The sequence below is a fragment of the Hevea brasiliensis genome, chromosome 14 (assembly GCF_030052815.1).
Source record: "Hevea brasiliensis isolate MT/VB/25A 57/8 chromosome 14, ASM3005281v1, whole genome shotgun sequence".
In the NCBI taxonomy this organism is placed as follows: Eukaryota; Viridiplantae; Streptophyta; class Magnoliopsida; order Malpighiales; family Euphorbiaceae; genus Hevea; species Hevea brasiliensis.
In genome coordinates, this window is record NC_079506.1 from 5,238,869 (window position 1) to 5,257,268 (window position 18,400).

At 33.3% G+C, this 18,400-nt stretch overlaps 1 protein-coding gene and 1 non-coding gene across 2 annotated transcripts; both read left to right on the forward strand.

Moving 5' to 3' along the window:
- Positions 1–11,278: 11,278 nt before the first annotated feature.
- On the forward strand, positions 11,279–11,386 carry LOC131173591 (small nucleolar RNA R71). Its single transcript, XR_009143905.1, has one exon. It is a non-coding gene; the product is annotated as a small nucleolar RNA R71 (small nucleolar RNA).
- A 2,342-nt stretch (positions 11,387–13,728) lies between these two features.
- On the forward strand, positions 13,729–15,554 carry LOC131168972 (uncharacterized). The gene is made up of 3 exons (XM_058133785.1): positions 13,729–13,840; positions 14,842–15,027; positions 15,183–15,554. Exons 1-3 carry the CDS (start codon positions 13,829–13,831, stop codon positions 15,468–15,470), a joined length of 486 nt encoding a protein of 161 aa, XP_057989768.1. The 5' UTR covers positions 13,729–13,828; the 3' UTR covers positions 15,471–15,554.
- The last annotated feature ends 2,846 nt before the right edge of the window (positions 15,555–18,400 follow it).

Sequence of the window (18,400 nt, forward strand, 5' to 3'; positions counted from 1 at the left end):
TTGTATTTCACTCTACAGGGTGCATTAGTTTAGATAGTTATAGAGATTATGGTTAAAATTGATATTTTACTCTTTGAGTCGAACGCTCACTCCTGTTCAATATTTTTCCAGGCCACAGGAGGATATTTTTTAGGTTAACCTGCTTTTCTCCCTCGCAGGTCGTTTATTAATGTTTGTATAAACCTGTTAACTCTTAGAATTTCCGCATATGTTAGAAATATTTATTTGAATTGGGTCTGTAATATAAATTGTCAATTTGGACATGTAAACTTATTATTTTATGCATGTGTGTTAGGCTGGATGAGGGAGCTGAGCTCCCATTTATTTTATGTTGTTATGAGTATGTAAAGGGTGAGCTGAGCTTCCCAATTGATATATATTGTGTTTACAGGTTGGGTGAGTCAAAAACTCCCCATTGAAAGGTCCATTTTATGGCCGAACTCTATTCGGTTGAATTCTTGAAATTGGGCCCAAATGGGCCTTAGAGTTGAATTAAGGAATAGTTAGGCTTACTACAGGCCTCGGGGGTTTTAGGCTGGCCCAGGTCCTAATACTGGTCTAGCCCATAGGTTGGGTCGTGACATAAATGGTTGGATTTTTATACCTTTGATTATACATTTTCTTGCTTCAAGAAGTAATCCTAACCCATTTTGTCCAATAAATGCACAGAAAGATAGAACAATCTGGAACCAGTGTTTCATCATGGTGAAACTGAAATCTACAAGTTCTAGCCTTTCTTGAAAAAATGCATTCCAAGTTATATCTGCACTTGTATATGTACACCATGTCCATTAATAGGGCTAAAATCTTGAGGTCATAAGGACCACCAAACCCCAAAAGAAGGGAGAGTACATAACCACTAGCAATTTTGAGATATAGTTTGGGGCAAGGCAAGAAAGTTTTATGTATATTTTGGTTATGATGGTAATAGTGAGAAGTGGTATTCATAATGTCTTACCATAAAAGCAAATAAAGCTGCTTCCATTATATTATTTATCAATGTTCTCACTATTACCTGCAATCATGACTACCATTTTTATATGGATCTGCACTCTTGTATTTCAATCCATTATCTCTTCAAAAGAAAGGGATATAATATATATATATATATATATATATATATATATATATATATATATATATATAGACACACGCACACAATTAAACCCCTTTCTCTATCTCTCTCATTGAGTATATATTTCTCATCTTGTACATCAATGTTAATTAGTATAAACACTATATAGTTTATCATAATGTATCATATATATGTATGTATATATCTCAATTAAATCATTGAATCGTATGGTTAGACTTGATTATGGATTAATTTTGATTTGAAATTGACTCAAAATCATTGATTTTGATTTATTAAGGATATAAACTAGAATCAGTTTGTAAAATTCCCTAAAATTTCGATATATATTTCGATTCCAGTTCTAACTCAATTTAGTTCGATCAAATCTAATAATTTAGTTGTTTTTAATTTTTTTTTTAAATTTAATTTAAAATTCGACTAACTAGGTTATAGTAGTAAGAGAAAGTAAGGGATGATTTTAAATAATTTTTCACTTATTTTGGATGGATGGTTGAGAGATTGGGAGGGTTTTAGTGGGTTATTTGCCTCCTAAAACCTTCCATTTTCTAACTCACCAATTTGATAGGTTGGGAAGGGTTAAAAAGGTTTTTATTTTTTGATTTCCTATGTTATCCATATCAATTTTAAAAAATTTCTAAAATATCTCTTCTTACAATAAAATAATAAGTTTCATAAAAAAAATAATTTTATAATATTTATATTTAACTTTACCTTCTAATATCATCCCATCAAACAAAACAAATTTATAAAATTTTCATACACATTACTTTTTTTTTAAATATAAATAAAATTATTATCTGACCTTATCATGCTATATCTTCTTTTATTTTACCTTATCATATTTTACTAAATCTCCTTTCACCCCGTTCAAACGAATCCTTGGTGTTTATAACCTGATTTTGATGACTTAAGCCAAATATTCACTAAGGAGCAACTTGAAAGGAAATGACTATAAAGTAAAAGAAACAAGAAAATAATTATAGGAGTGTGTGCACAAAGCGGTGGGATTTGATAGGAGATTGTTGTTTCTTGCTCAAAAATTGCGTTTTTGGAGATGGAAACGATCATTTTCCATATAAAAAAGGACAAAATTTAAGGGAGAGAAAAGAAATGGAAAAGCGTGCTTACTTTGTCATCATTCTAACACAAAGACAATTCGGTGTAAAGCAAATTCTACTCAGAGGTCTATCAAATTATAGGCCTCCCGTAATTCTCGGTTTATATTCTCAAAAACTTTATTCATATTTTTATTTAATTTTTATTAAAATCTTTTTAAAATAAAATAATATTTAATATTTAAAATTTTAAATAATTATATATTTAATTAAAATATTTAATAATTAATATATTTTAATAAAAAATATTTTATAAATATATTTATTATTAAAAATATTAAAAATAATGTTAAATAAAATTATTAGTAAAATTTTTAAAGTTAAACGGAGGGTAATTAGATAAAATATTTAATTAAATTAATTTAATTTATAATCAATAAAATAAAAATAAAATAAAAAGTCAATTTTTTAATTTATTTTTTAACTTATAAATTATAAAAAAATTATAAATAAATATATAAATTTATTTTAAGAGCTCAATACTCTCTTATGGTCATTATAATCAATCATTATAATAAATTTAGTTATATATAAAGCAAATTCATCAAATTATTTCTCATTCTCCTTCGAAAGAAGCATGAAATTCTGATACCCTTTGTTATCTGATATAGTAGTGAAACTTCTTTTTGTATTTTTATGTCCCATTACCGATTGATTTAGTGAAATTAAAATAAATAAATGGCAATTATTTCATTTTTGCTTCAATGCCTGGAAATTGGCCACCCTACATATATAGTGATCAGGTCAGGATATAGGCTTTTCTTTCAAGCATTATGATTTTGAACATTCATCATATTTCTAAAAGCAGCTTATACATTAATTGCTTTTCCCTAATTTATTATTTCACAAATCCAAATCAAATTAAAACCCACCATCATTTATTCTCTAAGCTTTAATCATCAACCAAAGCAACCTCTGCTCCATAATTTTCAGTTTAAAAACCTTGCAAAGCTACCCCTTTCCCCTGTCAGAAATACCCATCTCTCTCTCTCTCTGAGAATACAGAACAATGGCTACCCACAGAAAAATGGACAGTGAAGACCAAGAAACCCTGTTTCACTCCTACCCATGTTCCTACTACGTGCAGAGCCCATCTACTATTTCTCATGCAAACAGTGCAGAGCTCAAAACCCAAAATCTTGAATCCACATTTCACTCACCTTCAAGATCCGATACTAATATTCTCCTCAATAAGAACTCTGAGGTCTCAAGATTCACTCTCTCTCGTTACTCCTCTTCTCGTGGCTCTAACAACTCTTTCTTGAATGAGAAGAAGGTTAGTGGAGATGAGAATGGCGTTAACCGTTTGATCATTATTGATGCGCATGGACGTGGTGATTGTGCTTATGGGGCGGAGGAGGAGGAGGAGGAGGAGGATGAAGATGAGGAGTATTATTATGGGAGGAAAGGTGGGTGGTGGTGGAGGTATTGTTCTTTTAGAAGGAGCAATTCTTGTGCTTGGGTTTCTTTGCAAATAAGTTGGAGACTTTTGGTGAGTTTGGGAGTTGCCTTGCTTGTTTTCTACATTGCTACTAAGCCACCGCCACCCAAGATGTCGATCAAGGTACATGATCTATTTCTTTTCTGTGTCCTTATACATATTTTTTTTAGTATAGAAAAATATCGATCCCACGAGGAGTCGTGTTAATGATTGAATTTTTGATATAAAAGTTGACTAAATCGAAGTATTTAAAGTAGTAAATTAATGGGTAATGGGATATGCAATTTAAATGTGCAAAATTAATATTCTATTCAACAATGTATTAATTAAACTAAAATTGCATCAAATTGAAGTAAGCAAGTTCAAATATGGCAATATTCAAAATGGCAAGTAATTAAATTCGATTAGAAATTAACAATGATAAAAAGGCGATTCCGGAGTTCGGGATTTCATATTCAAGCTATTTTGGGATTTTCCCTAGCTAGCCCAATCCATGAAATTTATGGGTTTAAAGGAGATTAATTCTAAAATCCTTTGAAAACTCTTTCGAGTGAGACAAAGAGTGCCTTAATTAACTTAATCCTACTTTCGTGGAGTTAAAATTAACCAAGACCCATTAGGTTCTTTAATCAATCTATTAAAACCCTCTTAACCCTTAGTCTATTTCTAGATCTAAGTTAATTAAGTCCAATTTCTTGATTAACTATCACTTGGTTTTCTCCTTTCTGTGCTTCAACCAAGGATTAAGAACATAACTTAATGGGGCCCTTCATTAAGCATGTGAATAAGCACACAAGAAATGGATTAAACCTCATAAATTCATTAAATTGGGACTAACCCAGTTCAAATCCACAAAAATAACTAAAATATTACATCCCTTACTCCAGAATCAAAAGTAAACTACTCACTATCCATAATGCTTACAAGATATGATGAGTTTAAATGGAAATAAAGCTTTAATCTAAGCTAAGAAGTAAGAAATTAAACACTAGAAATGTAGAAAAATGTAAAGGAAGGAAGAAATCTGCAAATCTTGGTTAAAAATGGTGTGGAAGGTGAAAATGACTCCTCAAATTCTGCCTCTCTTCTCCTCTTCTTCTTTTCTCCTTGTCTCTATTCTAAAATGAGAAAATGGGACTATTTATAGCATTTTTCTGACATGGAGCCCTAAAATGGTATGTTCTAGGAGGAATTATTTGAGGGAATCTCCTGCCAGCTCATTAATGAACTCTTCATGGGATCGCATAAGTGGATCGCATAAGTTATGCATTCCCTTATGCGCTTTACTGGTTCAGGTCACTTATACGGTCGCATGACTTGGTGCATAGGTTATGCACAATTTCGTGAATGTGCATAAGGGAGGCGAGAATGTGCATAAGCTATGCAGTCTCCTTATGCACATTTCGGCTGGTTCTGGAACAGTGATCTTTCTCCTTATGCAGATCTGCATAGCTTATGCGGCAAGTTATGCACAGTTTGGTCAATGCATATTTCAGCTTGAAAACTTGTTTTTGACATCTTTTTGCTGTAGAAGACACTCCTCAATGGCAAAATTCTCTTTAGTCCTTCAAAAACACCATTTTTCCTACAAAACAAAGTAAAAATTACAAATTAATCCAAAATTGACAATTATGGAAAACTAACTAAATAACTAATGAAATTAGCTAAAAGTGACTAATAATCAAATAAAATAGCTATGAAATTAAACCTAAATGATTATGCAAAATGTATGCATCAAATACCCCCAAACTCAAGCTTTTGCTTGTCCTCAAGCAAACTTTAAAATAAAATGCAAAAAATTTTTAGGGTGCCTTATCCAAAGAACTATGAAAATCACCTATTAAAGTAACTTAACACACCTTCACCATACCAAAGAATCCATATACCCATCCTTCAAAATGCAAAGAATCTAATGCTTATCCAAGCTTTCACCGCTTAGCCATCAAGTCAATTATCATTCAAAATCCCCAAACCAACAAATCAAAAGAGATAGTCATGCTCAAAAAGAATTCTAGGACAATTGATAACCAAAGTATCTCAACATGGAATGATAGAATTGAATGAATAGATGAATAGTTTTCCAATCCCATAGGCAAATTCCCTACTCCTATCTCCACTAATGTAGCAAGTACTATCAAGAGATCAAAGGTCTTTTTAGGGATGTAATGAGGCCATGGGGTTTAAAATGAGGCTAAGAAGAAAGATGGGTAAAAAGTATTCAAAGCATGAGAATATTTTCAATTTTTAAACATAAGGTACACTTCTTATTTTATTATAATTTTTTTCTTTTTCTTCTTTTTTTCTTTTTTTTTTGTATATGTGGAGGAGAGAAGTACACAATGAGAATTGTCAAGTGCTAGCATAGTTTACAAAACACATAAAAATGGAGGGACATTTTGATACTTTAGACTTGTATTTTGCATTTTCTTTTGATGATTGTCCCTAAAAATGCCACCCCCAAACTCATTTCTTTTAATACTTTGGGTGGATTTCTTTCATTTTGAATGGCAATAGTGAAAAGCACATATACTAGCACTTTTACAAGATGACAAGCACTTCTTCTCCCTTTTTTTGTATATTTTTTTCTTTTTTTTTATTTTATTTTATTTTTATTTTTTAGAAAGTGAACCTAATATTCAATATTATTCTCATGAAAAGGGTTGGAGTGTTTGGTTCATTGGCTAGGTAGCAATAAGGATTTCAAGAAAAATTAGGGATAAAAAGGCTCAAAGGGGTTTTCAAAGGTCAATTTTAATTAGGAAAAAGGGCCAAAGGTTTAAAATGAGAAGGTTTAAATCAAAGAATGCCTAATCATCTCTCTTTTCAAGTATAAGCTGATATTTCGCCTTGAAAGGTTTAGAAAATTTGTTCTAGGATTGGTGAGACATCATTTGACTACCTTATATCCAATAACTCCCTCTAAACACTCCAATCTCTAAAGGACTAGTTGGGTGGCTTTTTGGCTAAGAAGATATAGGCAAGGGATAAACACTTCAAAACTTTGCACCTCTTAGGAAACTTTCGATCCACAAACCCAACTAAAGGTAAGTCAAATCACTCTCATAGGCAACTTTTCAATACTCAAGGGATTTGGCAAAAGATTTTAATGCATGATGCATGATTCCTAAAAATGAGCAATGCATTAACTAAATGGAAGAAGTCTATTTGTGTGCAAAGTGTATAATTTCTAAGTGATGTATAATGTGTGTGTAAATGTGTTATGTATATGTATGTATGGATGTATATGTAAAATATTTACAATATATGTAAATGAAATGGGATGAGATGTTCCTATACTCAAAATGTAAAAAAAATGAAGCAAAAATCAAAATGAATGTGCACCCCCAAACTCAAAATTAGACATTGTCCTCAATGTCTCAAGTAGTGCATTATCAAAATTCAAAGTAAAGAGAAATTACAGAATTGTGAAATTTAAGAGCAAAAGGAAAGAGTTACAGTATAGAGCGGATGAGAATTCAAGGAATAATGGTGATGCATAAGAGGTCAGAGTTATGCACAGTAAAGTGCTGTCCAAAACATGTGCAAAATTCGGGTGCATAACCCCGGGGGTTCTGCATGAGTGGCAATAAGGGTTGCATAGGCTATGTAAAATATTTGCAAAAAAAATTTTTTTTTTTTTTTTTTTTTTTGGTCATGCGGAAGTGCATAAGTTATGCACTCTCCTTATGCAAGTCTCAGCAGGTTTTAACTTTTCCAGAACATGTGCATAAGTAGGGTGCATAAGCCGTGCGGTTCTGCATGAGTGGCAATAAGGGTTGCATAGGCTATGTAAAATATTTGCATAATTTTTTTTTTTTTTTTTTTTGTGCATAAGTAGGGTGCATAAGCCATGCGGTGCTGCATAAGTGGCAATAAGGGTTGCATAGGCTATAAAAATATATTTTTTTTTTTATTTTTTGATATTTTTTTTTTTTTTTTGGTCATGCGGAAGTGCATAAGTTATGCACTCTCCTTATGCAAGTCTCGGCTGGTCTTGAAATTTTGAGGAGCGAAGTCATGCGGGTGCATAAGTTATGCACTCTCCTTATGCAAGTCTCACTGGTCTTGAAATTTTGAGGAGCGAAGTCATGCGGAGTGCATAAGTTATGCACTCCCTTATGCACCTCTCGGCATTGGTTTTTCGTAATTTGGGTCATGCGTGTGCATAGGTCATGCACTCTGCTTATGCGCCTTCGGCAATTTTGGAACTTGGGTTGGTGGTTATGCGGATGTGCATAAGCTATGCACTCGCTTATGCACTCTTCGGTAGGTTTTGAAATTCGAGTATGAGGTCATGCGTATGCATAAGCTATGCACTCGCTTATGCGTGTCTCGCAACTTTGGTTTTTCTGGGTTTCTGGTCATGCAGAAGTGCATAGGTTATGCACTCTGCTTATGCACCCCTCGGCAAGTTTGAATTTTTGGAGTTTCTGGTCATGCGGAAGTGCATAAGTTATGCATCTTCCTTATGCACCCCTCGGCAGAACTGGAAGTTCAGAGTTTTTTGGTTATGCAGAAGTGCATAGGTTATGCACTCTGCTTATGCACCCCTCGGCAAGTTTGAGAAAATCAGAGTTTTTGGTTATGCAGAAGTGCATAAGTTATGCACTCTGCTTATGCAGACTTCGGCAGAGAGAGAAAATGCAGGATTTGAAGTCATGCAGTTGTGCATAAGTCATGCACTCACCTTATGCAGTTTTTACAGATATGAAATTTGACAAAATGAGGTTATGCAGAACTGCATAGGCTATGCACTCTCCTTATGCACTTGCAATAAAGGTGAAAAATGGCAAGAATTGTGGTTATGCAGGATTGCATAAGCTATGCAGTTGCTTATGCACAATTCAACAAGATTAGGATTGCAATAGAATATGATTTGCAAGTGTGAAAAATACCCTAAAATGAAGAAATATAATTCTATGAAGCATAAACCATGAGAAATTTTCACAAAAAAAACACATCAATATATACAAAGTTCATCAAAAAGGCATCACACAAGCATGTAAAAATGGATCCTACATAAAAGACCTTTGAGAACTATGCCATTTTAAGACAAATTCTGCAAATCAACATTTAGCACATAAAACTCCATAAAATTTGCATGAAGTTGCATCTAACCACAAATGATGAAATGAAGACTCCAAGTTTTGCCAAGAAAATGCAGCATTTTTACCTTGAATCCTACAACCCAAAGAAGCTCAAAACTGCAAAAATGACTCACTTACCACCATATTAAGATTAAAATCACACATACTTAAAAGTCTCACACCCAACCTCACCAAAAACACAAGCCATCTGCTGCAAACACCCTCTTTGCTGCAGAATTTCTTCTTCCTCTCTGCATAAACCAGATTGCAGCTCAAGGATGAGAATCTATCTGCTGCAGACTTTTCCTTTCTCGCAGATTGCATTTTTCCTCTCTGCAATAACTTGATTGCAGCTCCCAATAGTTCTGACCTTTCTTCATTGATATACATCTACAAGGGACAAGATTTAATAATGTCAAAAATTGAATTTGAGGAAATTTAAGATAAAAACAAAATTAATGAAAATGAAAGTAAATCAACAAAAGCAAAATAAAAGGACTTGGGATGCCTCCCAAGAGCGCTAATTTATAGTCCTTAGCTAGACTCTTTTCATGTTTCATGGTGGCTGAAATTGGAATTTGTTGCCTCTGTTTCCAATAGGTGCTTCAATGAATCTATACTTCATTTTCTTTCCATCACATGAGAAGATTCTTGTTGCTTTGTCTAAAAATCCGACCATTTCTTTCTTGACAACCTTTGGTGCATCTTTTTCTTTGAGAGATGGTTGCTTTACTTCACTTTTCTCCATTTGCTCAACTTGAAAGATTGGTGCCATAGGACAAGGTGGATTACTATTCAAATCTTGTGCAAATGCAGCCTCTTTTGGATTTTCATCATTGATACTCCCTTCATGGATAAGACAACTTTCAAGAGAAGCCTTCGGATAGCTCTTTCTAAAGTGCTCTTTTACTAACTCATCAACTATATCAATTCTCAAACAAGAGTCTACATCTTCATGTTGCTTCTTCTTATCATTGCCAATATTGAAGACTAACTGATCCTCTCCGATTCTAAGAGTAAGCTTTTCACCTTTCACGTCAATCAAAGCACCAGCTGTAGCCAGGAAAGGCCTCCCCAAAATGATTGGCATATGAGAATCCTCTTCCATGTCCAAAATGACAAAGTCAACTGGGATGTAAAATTTTCCAACCTTCAGTGGTATATTTTCCAAGATCCCTTCTGGATATTTAATTGATCTGTCTGCCAACTGAAGAGAAATGTGGGTTGGCTTAAGATCTCCCATGTTAAGCTTCTCATAGATGGAGAGGGGCATAAGGCTTACACTAGCCCCTAAATCACATAAAGCTTTTATAGAACATGATTCCCCAATATGGCATGGAATTGAAAAACTCCCTGGATCCTTGAGCTTTGGAGGAAGTTTCCTTTGGAGGATAGCACTACATTCCTCAGTTAAGGCTACAGTCTCATAATCTTCAAGTCTTCTTTTGTTTGAGAGAATTTCTTTCAAAAACTTAGCATAAGAAGGCATTTGGGAAAGAGCATCGATAAAAGGCACATTTATATATAGCTTCTTCAAAACCTCTAAGAACTTCCCAAATTGCTTATCAAGCTTGGCTTTTTGAAATCTCTGTGGAAAGGGAAGCTGTGGCTTGTAAGGCTCTGGAGGTATATATTTCTCTTCTTTCTCTTCAACCTCCTCTTTACCTTTTTCTACACTCTCTTGTTTTTCATCTCCCTTGACATCTTTCTCATTTTCTCTCTTCTCAGCTTTTTCACTCTTCTCAGTATGCACTATTTTACCACTCCTCAGTGTGATGGCATGACATTGCTCCCTTGGATTTTCTGTTTGACTAGGAAGTTTCCCCATAGAATTGGTACTTGATGAGCATGCTTGTTGTGCAATCTGATTTTCCAGCATCCTATTGTGTGTTTGCATTTGTTCCAGCCTTGCTTTCATCTCTCTCAACTCTTCATCACGCTTAATTTGATTAGCAAGAATTTGTTGTAATAAAGCCTCTGTGGTGGAACTTTGTTCTTGCTGTCTTGGTAAAGGTGCAGTATTTGCATTCTTTTGCTGAAAACTAGGTGGTGGTTGCCTAGGTTGTTGGTATTGATGCTCTTGTTGTTGTGATGGAAAGTTCTGAGTTGAAGCTTGATTTTGCTGATTCTCCCATGAAAAATTGGGATGATTCCTCCAAGCATATGAAGGATAATCTACTCCACAGCTCATTGTTCCTTCTGCATAAGTAACTTGTTGAGAACTTCCAGAGCATGATGATGAACTGACTAGCATACTTAAATCCTCCATTTTCTTAGTAATGACAATAATGAGTGAATCAAATTTTGAATTGATAATGTTGAATCGATCAAGCTCATACATTCCATCAACTTGCCTATTTTTAGTAGTAGTTGACCGTATTGGACTACTCCATAGATGACTGTTCTTTGATATTTTCTCTAATAACTCATAAGCTTCATCTTCATGCTTAATGATGAATTCTCCGCTTGAGCATCAATGATTCCTCTGATAGCAGGAGTGACATTTGTGTAAAAATTCTGGTTTATCATCCATTTAGGAATGGCATGATGTGGACATTGTCTCTCCAACTCCTTCCATCTCATCCATGACTCATAAAAAGTCTCATCTTCTCTTGGTCTAAAAGCAATCATTTGATTCCTCAACTCTTGAGTTTTTCCAGGTGGAAAGTATTGGGCAAGAAATGCATCAGTGAGCTGCTCCCAATTTGTAATTGAGTTGTGAGGTAAAGAATCAAGCCAATCCAATGCTCTATCTTTCAAAGAGAATGGAAACAATTTTAGCCTTGCTGCATCATCAGATACTCCAGGTTGTTTTTGCATGTCACAAATCATAGCAAACTTCTTCAGATGTGTGTGTGGATTTTCAGAAGGATGACCCCCAAATTGAGAATTCTGAATCATTTGAAGGACTCCAAAATCCATCTTGTAACTATTGGCATCAATTCTTGGTCTTGCTATACTCTCTCTTAAATCATCAAAATGAGGAAATGCGTGATCCATCATACTTCCCTTAGGCACATTAGCATTTACAACTTCTTCACCATGAGCTACATTTTCATTGTTTCGATCTTTTTCAGCATTATCACCACCGATTCCAACTCTTTCTTCAGCCATTTCTCGTTAAATTTCAGCTGCTCTCAATGCTTCTTTTCTTCTTCTGGTTTCTTTCTTGTTGGCTCTACAAAACTTCTCAATTTCAGGATTAAATAATAAGGATGTGTCACTTGTGCTTCTAGCTCTTCTCATAAAAGATTAAGAGTACCTAAAAAAAGAACAAACAAACACAAAATGAAAAGATAACAAAGATAAAACTATAAACACTAAAATAATCAAGAATTCAATCTTAAACAAACAACTCCCCGGCAACGGCGCCAAAAACTTGATGCGTCCCAACCGCAAGTGCACGGGTCGTACAAGTAGTATAGAAAAATATCGATCCCACGAGGAGTCGTGTTAATGATTGAATTTTTGATATAAAAGTTGACTAAATCGAAGTATTTAAAGTAGTAAATTAATGGGTAATGGGATATGCAATTTAAATGTGCAAAATTAATATTCTATTCAACAATGTATTAATTAAACTAAAATTGCATCAAATTGAAGTAAGCAAGTTCAAATATGGCAATATTCAAAATGGCAAGTAATTAAATTCGATTAGAAATTAACAATGATAAAAAGGCGATTCCGGAGTTCGGGATTTCATATTCAAGCTATTTTGGGATTTTCCCTAGCTAGCCCAATCCATGAAATTTATGGGTTTAAAGGAGATTAATTCTAAAATCCTTTGAAAACTCTTTCGAGTGAGACAAAGAGTGCCTTAATTAACTTAATCCTACTTTCGTGGAGTTAAAATTAACCAAGACCCATTAGGTTCTTTAATCAATCTATTAAAACCCTCTTAACCCTTAGTCTATTTCTAGATCTAAGTTAATTAAGTCCAATTTCTTGATTAACTATCACTTGGTTTTCTCCTTTCGGTGCTTCAACCAAGGATTAAGAACATAACTTAATGGGGCCCTTCATTAAGCATGTGAATAAGCACACAAGAAATGGATTAAACCTCATAAATTCATTAAATTGGGACTAACCCAGTTCAAATCCACAAAAATAACTAAAATATTACATCCCTTACTCCAGAATCAAAAGTAAACTACTCACTATCCATAATGCTTACAAGATATGATGAGTTTAAATGGAAATAAAGCTTTAATCTAAGCTAAGAAGTAAGAAATTAAACACTAGAAATGTAGAAAAATGTAAAGGAAGGAAGAAATCTGCAAATCTTGGTTAAAAATGGTGTGGAAGGTGAAAATGACTCCTCAAATTCTGCCTCTCTTCTCCTCTTCTTCTTTTCTCCTTGTCTCTATTCTAAAATGAGAAAATGGGACTATTTATAGCATTTTTCTGACATGGAGCCCTAAAATGGTATGTTCTAGGAGGAATTATTTGAGGGAATCTCCGACTCATTAATGAACTCTTCATGGGATCGCATAAGTGGATCGCATAAGTTATGCAGTCCCTTATGCGCTTTACTGGTTCAGGTCACTTATGCGGTCGCATGACTTGGTGCATAGGTTATGCACAATTTCGTGAATGTGCATAAGGGAGGCGAGAATGTGCATAAGCTATGCAGTCTCCTTATGCACATTTCGGCTGGTTCTGGAACAGTGATCTTTCTCCTTATGCAGATCTGCATAGCTTATGCGGCAAGTTATGCACAGTTTGGTCAATGCATATTTCAGCTTGAAAACTTGTTTTTGACATCTTTTTGCTGTAGAAGACACTCCTCAATGGCAAAATTCTCTTTAGTCCTTCAAAAACACCATTTTTCCTACAAAACAAAGTAAAAATTACAAATTAATCCAAAATTGACAATTATGGAAAACTAACTAAATAACTAATGAAATTAGCTAAAAGTGACTAATAATCAAATAAAATAGCTATGAAATTAAACCTAAATGATTATGCAAAATGTATGCATCACAATTCTTGTGCTTGGGTTTCTTTGCAAATAAGTTGGAGACTTTTGGTGAGTTTGGGAGTTGCCTTGCTTGTTTTCTACATTGCTACTAAGCCACCGCCACCCAAGATGTCGATCAAGGTACATGATCTATTTCTTTTCTGTGTCCTTATACATATTTTTTTAAAACTTGCAGTTGCAATTCTAGTAGCATAGAACTTAAGGATCAAATTCCTGTAGTGATATTAAAGGAGATCAACTCGGTAGGATGAGGGTTCAATACAGCAATTATATAACAGTTTTATTATTATAATTGATTTTGTTGAATCTCATAAGAGTCTTGTCATGATTAATTATGAGAATACAATCCATATACGTAAAATGATTGTATTGTATAATTATTCAATAGGTAGACTGTACATGTGCTTTACTTTTTAGAGATAATACTTAATATCTATCGAAAATTAGTTCTCACCCTTGTATGATGTGGTAAATTTTAACTCGGTCCTTCAACTCAATCTAAACTTAGTTTAGTCAAAACAGTATATAATAATTGTCAATTCACAAAAAATTTGAAATGACTCAAATTGGATGAATCCAAATATGCAGTTTGACTATTTGTATAATTCGTTCAAAATTAACCTATTTGAATTGATCCGATCAACTTAAACTTTGACTTGAAACAATCAATAATCCACAAAAACTCAAAAGTTTTCCACACGATAACTCGATGAGTAATCCAAATCAATTTCAATTACTCAATTTGATGCTGCTCAAAATAAAAATTACTTTAATAGGTCTACAGTGCTTTTTCTTTTTAGGTCAGATTTCTTGCTCAAAACTTAGGGGGACAGGATGGAAATTGCAAAATCTATCCTCTCCTGCTCTAATGACATTCCTATTTACATCGGACCTAACTCTAAAGCCCAATCAAGTCTCTGAAAAAGCTCCAAATTTTGGGCTAAATGGGCAGCCTTCTAACTACTAATGGGGCCAAACTGGTCTCACACTCGTAAACATTTTTATACCAGTCTTATAATTTTCTTGGACTGTTGATAAAGGTCCGGGCACCACACTATCTTTTTACCAAATCCCAATACTTTTTTCCCTTTAGATTTGAAGTCAGAAAAAATGTGATGCAGATGGCAGGAATCCAGCAATTTGAACTAGGGGAAGGAGTAGATGGCACTGGTGTTACAACTAAGATCCTCACCTGCAACTCTTCCATGGATCTTATCATAGAAAACAAGTCTAAGCTCTTTGGCCTTCACATTCAACCTCCATTGCTTGAAATGTTCTTCGGTCGCCTTCCCTTCGCAATGTCTCGTGTAAGCATGTCTCATACGTCATCCCCTTTAAATTTTATCTTCAAAAGTTCTTTGGTCGCCTCCTGTAGCTTGTTTAGTAGGTTTAGGCTTTTGTCTACCTTAAATTTAGTGTGAAAACTCAATTTGTATATGAAATGCTGAGTTCAAGCTTGCAGGGTTCAAAACTGTATGCTGAAGCAAAGGGTTCAACAGTGTTCAAACTGTACGTGGGAACCAAGAACAAGCCCATGTATGGAGCAGGAAGAAACATGCAGGACATGCTAGATTCTGGAAATGGATTGCCAATATTGATTCGAGTAGGCTTGAGCTCCCATTTTCGGGTGGTTTTGAATCTTATCAAGCCAAAATATCATAACCAAGCACAATGTCTACTAGTCCTGGATAGCAAATATGATCAGAAACATCGAACCCAAGTATATAACAGCACCTGCACAATGTATTAAATCCCTCTTAATTACATAGTGTTTAGAACTCCATTTTTATCAGCATATATATGAAACATCATAAACAGAGAGGAATATATATATATATATATATATATATATATATATAAAGGTTGAAAGAAATTATGTGCTTGTAAGTATAATACAACATCTACAGAGATGTTTTTTTTCACATAATTATTGTGAATTATTCAGCATAATGAGAAAGTGCAGTATTTTTTATTTTTTTTTATTTTACCTTTGGTATATCAAAATTTCTAAAGGGGAGCACATTATCAAAATTTCTAACAATTAGCAGTCAATATATAATCATTTGTTCATTGTTAAATGTCCACCTGCACCAAAGATATTTCAATATACCTAATTCCACTTTTAATTATTGGAATGGACCAACTGATTAATCAATCTAATCAGTCAGAAATTAACTAAATTTACTACTTCCAGTGCTTGAGAGTCTGCATCACTTTGACACATTTTCATTTTAAAAAAGAAAATATGACACTAAAAATTTGATAGTTTCAAATATTCTCAAGACTACTAAATTTAATGAAAATTCCTATAATAACATTCTTCAAAGAATAGGAAAACCCTACCTAAAACTTATAGAAACCAACATCATCAAATAATAATACCATATATACTGATGAATTTATTGATGATCAAAATTTCATCGCCAATAATATTTATTAGCAACAAATTTGAATGAATTCGTCGCTAAAAGTTGTTTTTAAATTAATAAAGCATTAGCGATGAATTCATTGTTGTCTCTAAACCCTTATCACTAAGAAGATTTAGAGACGGATTAGAGATAGATTAGTGACAAATTCATTGCTAATATGTCTCTAACATATATATATATATATATATATATGATTAGCGACAAATTCATTAATACATTGTTGAAAGTCTGTTATTTTGTATATAAAGAAGTACATAATTATAATTAGCACAAAATAAGATACTTATTAGGTTGTTAATTAATTAATTAGTTGCATCATCTTGCAACTACTTGCACTAGGGTTAACATCTCGATCTTTTGAATCCACTTTCACAAGAGTTGATTAAGAAAGGAAGGACCACCATACTATAAGTCAATGAACAAAACACTAGCAAATTTATATATTCAAGAATGGTAATTAGTTTGTGCATTCACAATCATTGTACCTAAATAATGATATAGAAGCCAAACACCAAATCTAATGCACACACTAATTATAAAATCCAATTAAAAGCTTGAAAATTACAGGATTCTAATTTACAATCTGTCTTTATTCAAGCAGTGATTGGTAAACTTCACAGCATAATGAATGTTTTTCTGGATGTCAATTCCGCAAATTGATTACAGTGATGAAAAGCACTATTCCTTATAAGATAATATTTTCCAATTGAAAGCTCTTATCAAATAATTTTATGTAGCCTTTGAGTGAATGGATCCACAGCATTGCTTAGTTCTTAGAAAACCAGTTTCTTTTTCTTTTTTGTTTAATTTTTTATAAGCTATTAGAAAACCAGTTGATTCCTGAGGTATGATTCCAATCTTCAAATTCATGTCAAGTGAAATTAAAAAGCTGGAGCAAAACACAAATCTTGAACCCACCTTGCCTCTTTGAGGTATAATTCCAATCTTTAAATTATCACGATACACCCAACCTAAAAATCAAGATACTGAATGAAAAAATCAGAAGCAAATACAAAAAAAGTTGCAAAACGCACCCATATTGAATCAGTAGGGCAATTAATTTAATAGTATCACCAATGGGGGAAGCAACAAATAGGACACGTACACACATGGGAAACTAATTAAAACAAATTAAAGCTTCACCAAGCATTTGGTTTTCAAGATATCCATAAATGCTCTTATGTATGAATATACATTGCGTTTAGCTAAGCATGCACTTATCATAACATACTTCTGTAGTATAAGTTTATATGTACATTAATTGATCAAGTGGATTTGTTGAGTCTAAACTTTCTGGTAGAAAATATTAATCAATTGTGGGCAACAATATAGAAAATTAAGCATCAATCATTAACAAAAAGTTGCAGAATGACATCTAGATTTCCTTATAAAATACTCCTTTTAGATGTAAATATTCGCTTTTCAAATATTACTTTAATGAGGTCTCAAGTTCTATATTCAACAAAAAAAATAGGGATTGACATATATGGAAATGAAGACTTTCGAGAAGAAGGATTAATTAGTGCATATTGTAGTTTTGCTTGAAAGTAACAGCCAAAAGCTCTAAAAGATGAGAGCATTATTAATTAATCTAAAAAAATTTCATTGCCATGAACGTGGAAATTAATTATCTTATCATGTAAGCATGGAGGGTGCAACATTGGTGGACAAGGGAAGCTCTCTCCTAATCCTAGGCATCTCTAAGCACCAATGGTGCACTTAACTAGTAGTTTATATATATATAATTTTGCTGTTAAGCACTACTAGAGTTCACTTAGCATGCACTTAATCTATCGCATTACCAAATAATGACAACATTTTTGTGACACCCGTCTCTTATTAGTCACCATTTGTAATATTCTTCTTTTTTTTAATAATTAATATTGGGTACGTGAAACATCACTTTTTCTATATGATGCCAAAAATGGAAGCTCCACTACTGCAGACTACTTATGTGAACCTCATCTTTTTAAGTGGGAAAAGACAACATATTTATCTAGTTGGATATTTTGTTCAACTTCATAAAATTAATCATTCTATTCATAACAATAACGGTTCACATTATTTCTTATTATACGTATTTTGAATCTCATCTTTTTTTTTTTTTAATAAATGGAATTAGATCTGTTTGAATTGTAGATTGATTTGAATTACTTATCGTGTCAATCTTAAGTAATGTAATTAGAGCTCGAAGTCTTATCGCTTGAGGGAGTATTTTTATCATCTCTTGGGTGGCAACTGAGTGTGTCTT